Genomic DNA, 4,239 nt, shown 5'->3' on the forward strand with positions numbered 1-4,239 from the left:
AGTCAATGTAATCTGAGGGACGTTGTCGTTTTTATCCCAAACTCTTACTAAAACGGTGCAATGACCCACCATCGGAGGGTGGCCTTTGTCCGTCGCGTCGATGCGGATTTTGTACAATTTTACTTGTTCAAAATCCAGATTCCCCTGAGTTACTATCTCCCCGGTATTTGGATCTATGCTAAACTGCTCCATAATCATGGTTGGAACAAGGCTATTAAAAGAGTATGAAATCGCGCCATTCGCTCCTTCATCCCGATCAGAAGCATTCAGTCTGATCATTGTCGTTCCATTGTCCGAGTTTTCAAATATTCTTACTTCATATTCAGACCGTTCGAACGCGGGAGCATTATCGTTCACATCCAGCACAGCGACAAGCAGCTGAACGGAGCCTGTGAGCTCAGGCTTGCCCCCATCGGTGGCTGTCAGAAGTAGGCTGTGTTCAGGAGCGTCCTCTCTGTCCAAGGCTTTTCTTAATAGAAGCCCAACTTGCTTATTGTCAGCACTGTCTGTTTTCACATCTAGCACAAAATATTCGCTGGAACTGAGTTTATAGGTTAAGATGGAATTTGAGCCCACATCAGCATCGGACGCGCCCTCCAGTGGAAACAGATAATCTGGCAGCCTAGATTCGTAAATCAGCACTCTTTGTTCCTCTACCGGGAACACAGGCGGGTTATCGTTAATGTCCCTCACCTCCACCTCCACGTGGAAAACCTGCAGCGGCCGCTCCACGAGCACCTCCAGGTGGATGCTGCACTCCAGGCTCCGCCCGCACAGCTCCTCGCGGTCGATCCGAGAATTCACAAACAAAATGCCGTTCTGCAGATTCACCTCCAGAAGGTCCCCGCGGCCCTTGGACGCCACCCGGAACAGGCGCGGCACCAGCTGGGCCAGCTCCAGCCCCAGGTCCTGCGCGATGCGGCCCACGAAGGTGCCGTGCTTGGCCTCCTCGGGGACCGAGTAGTGGAGCTGGCCGCTCCCCGCCTCCCAGGCTGCGACCAGCAGAAGCAGCAGCAGACACCGAGTTCCCCGTCTGTCTTCCAGGGTAAACACCATGTCAAATACTTCTTGTTTAATTTACATTAGAAGATGGTCAGCACAAAGATGAAATACTGTATGATTCCGGGTTTATTAATCCAATTCTGCGTCCGCCATCATTCAGCAGTCATGAAAAGATGCCGCGATTGAAGAAAAGGGCTTTCACTATTATTGGCTTGATATAACTTCATGGTAGACAGCGACATCATGCGGTTCCATAAGGTAAGAAATGAGCGCACATAACCGCGCTATATTTCTTTAATTTTTTTAAAGTAGCTTCTTTACTTTATTTCTATAGTAAAACCTCCTTGTGCTTGTAATTTGCAGAGTTAGTGACAGCTTTTATTAATTTAGAGTAAAGGGTCTAATTATTTACAACGAAGCCACTTTTTCTACCAATATTTTAAACATTAGTATCACCCAAGCTTAATAAATTTAACTGTTACTCGAACTGCTCTTGGAAATTAGAAATATGAGCTATTCTACACACTTTTGGTAGAAAAGAAACTTGCCCATATATGTCTGTCATAGGACACACTATTATACGTTGTTCTGGGGAAAATGTAATTTAAAATAATCATAGTTTGAATTTTTAAATCTCAAAGATTATTGAAGTTCATTCTCTCTTTGTTCAATAAATATCAAATACTCTTAAGACTCTTTTACACAATAACAAAAGTTGAAAAATTCGGTGCTTTTTTTTTTTACAACATTTCTTGATATCTCTGCAGTTTATATTATTAAAATATTTTCCTTTCATAGTGTTTGCCAGTTGAAATTCTAGTGGAATTTCCACCCATTATTTTTTGCTGCTCTTGATCATTCAGGAGTTCTTCAATAATCTTAGCCTTTTCTCTCCACCTCAGTCCCATTCTGTATTCTTTAATTGTTCTCACCCTCTCCCAAGTTTCAAATAAGACATTGACTGAGATATTCCCAAACCCATATCTTCATCCCCCCTTTCTATGTTTCTAATTGTCATTTTCACCTGTACATACTTACTCCGAGAAAACAATCTGTTTACTATCAAAGAATGACTAATTACTAAAAACCCCCAAACTAAAATTCTTGAAATTTATTTTTTTAATGGCATGAACACTTTTCATGTCATCCACATTACTCTTTAAATTACTCCTTCTCTCTAATCTGCCTTATTCAAAGTTCATCCACACTTCTTCTCCTGTCTTTCATATACCACCATAATTATCTTAATGAGTATGGTTTTCACTGAATTTTACTAAGCCTAAGACATTAGAATCACTTAAAGCAACCTAATGTGATCACAAGTCAACTTTTCCAGGGTAATTTTCAGTTACTCTTCAATATAAATTTAATTTTGCTGACAATGCAGACCAGTTGCTCTTCTTTGCCAATATACCCCTGGTTCAAGTTTGGGTTTTTTAATTACCTCAATATTTACCTGCAAAAAAAAATGTTAGCTCATATCAAAGTCAAGCCCAAAGCCTAAACTTCACCTTTAATGTACCCTTAATGTCATCAATTGGACTTGACTAAACCCCTCCTTGAAAGAAGAGTCATTTAAACAACTTTTCAAATGACACATGTCCATCCTCATCTTCCTCCAAAATGCTGACATGTTTTAAACCCTCACAGATGCTTGTAATACAAAGTTCTTTCTTCCATGACAAAATCTATCTTAACATAATTAATCCAGAACTACTTAGTAGTCCTTATCACTAACTTTCTATTGCAGTTATTTTTGGCAAGCAAATAGTCCATTTTGTTGAAGGTTTTCTGTAGTGTCTAAGGTTTTCTACATAGTTTACCCAAGTAATGTGTACTTTCTACACTAAATTTTATATGAAGTGTGAAATTTGCATTATCTGGTTAACCCATGTACCCCTCACCCCACAAAAAAGAGTAGAGAAATGGTTTCCATTTTTTTAGATGGAAAGGACATTTGTCTACGGTAGATTCAAATGTACAACTTAGTAATAGACAACTTTTTGTAAACAACAAACTCAAGAAGAGTTTGTATCAGAATATATTTTTTAACCTGAAAATAAAAAGCACCAAAAACAATAAAATTTTCTAACCAAAATATTTTCACAACAGAGGAGGTTTCTAATTACTTTTCATCAATATGCTAATTTATAGACTGGAAAACATGCAAGTTTCAGGAAGACTGAGGAGGGAGGATTGCTTGAGCACAGGAGTTCAAAACGACCCTGGGCAAGACAGCAATACCTTCTCTCCACAAAAGAAAAATTTTTTTAATCAGGTAGGCATGGTGGCATGTTCCTGCAAGTCCATTACTTCCGAGGCTGAGGAGGGAGGATTATTTGAGCCCAGGAGTTCAAGGCTGTGATGAGCCATGATCAAAGCCACTATACTCCAGTCTGGGTCACAGAGTGAAACCTCGATTTAAAAAAATAAAATAAAACAAAGAGGTGATGTTAAAACATTTTATGTAGTCATAAAATGAGATTTTGGAAATGACCTTAAAATATATATATATCTCCAATTATTTTCCTGTAACATTTTCTAGAGATTCAAAATTAAAGTGCTTATAAAAATATATTTTGAAAATACCTGATATCATAAAAACATAAATCGAATACCTGTAACAGTAAAAGCCTCAAAAAAAGAAAATAGCTACTATAGGACTGAATGCAAAGACATCACTGCCAATAAGTGGATTTTAAATATAGCTGTAATTTAAAGCCCATAAGTTAGTACCAATACAGGATCAACAAACATCTAAGAAGCTACAATAATAATGCTGTATTAAGCTGTAATTTTAAACATCTAATATATTGGAGAAACATATTTAATATTATACAACACGGAAGAAATACTGATGTAATTAAGATTTTTGAGACTCACGTTTTCTGTTGAGGTGGGACCCTGAGGAAGGCTGGGGCTGAAGGCCATGAGGTCGGTCTTGGGCGGGCCCTCCCCAGAGCACACCCTCTGCCGCCTCGGCCGCGAGGACGACCAGCTCCCAGCCGCGCTGGAGCACACCAGCGGGGGCTTGCCCGGCCCGCACGCGCCCTCGGGGGGCGGCGCCGAGCACCGCAGCGCCGTGTACAGCAGCAGCGTCAGCACCAGCAGGCTGGACACCGCGCAGATGGCCACGATCAGGTACACGTTGACGTCCACCAGCGCGGACCCGGGGCCCGCGGAGCCCGCCAGCGCCCGCGACGCGGCCTGGGGCGCCTGGCCGCCGTCCACCAGCGA

General features: G+C 41.2%; 2 protein-coding genes across 2 annotated transcripts in view; both read right to left on the reverse strand.

Annotated features, from left to right (window-relative positions):
• LOC103277112 (protocadherin alpha-6-like) overlaps positions 1 to 1,083 on the reverse strand; it is an 18,728-nt gene extending 17,645 nt beyond the window's left edge. Inside the window, 1 exon segment of the mRNA XM_021707292.1 lies at positions 7 to 1,083. Within this exon segment, the coding sequence (XP_021562967.1) occupies positions 7 to 1,056 (1,050 nt within the window). The 5' untranslated portion in view covers positions 1,057 to 1,083.
• Positions 1,084 to 3,807: 2,724 nt separating this feature from the next.
• Positions 3,808 to 4,239, reverse strand: part of LOC103277114 (protocadherin alpha-5-like) — a 2,499-nt gene continuing 2,067 nt past the window's right edge. Inside the window, exon 2 of the mRNA XM_021707293.1 lies at positions 3,808 to 4,239. Coding sequence (XP_021562968.1) covers positions 3,808 to 4,239 — 432 coding nt within the window.

This window comes from Carlito syrichta, unplaced genomic scaffold, assembly GCF_000164805.1.
Source record: "Carlito syrichta isolate Samal-C Ts95f unplaced genomic scaffold, Tarsius_syrichta-2.0.1 Scaffold316481, whole genome shotgun sequence".
Lineage (NCBI taxonomy): Eukaryota > Metazoa > Chordata > Mammalia > Primates > Tarsiidae > Carlito > Carlito syrichta.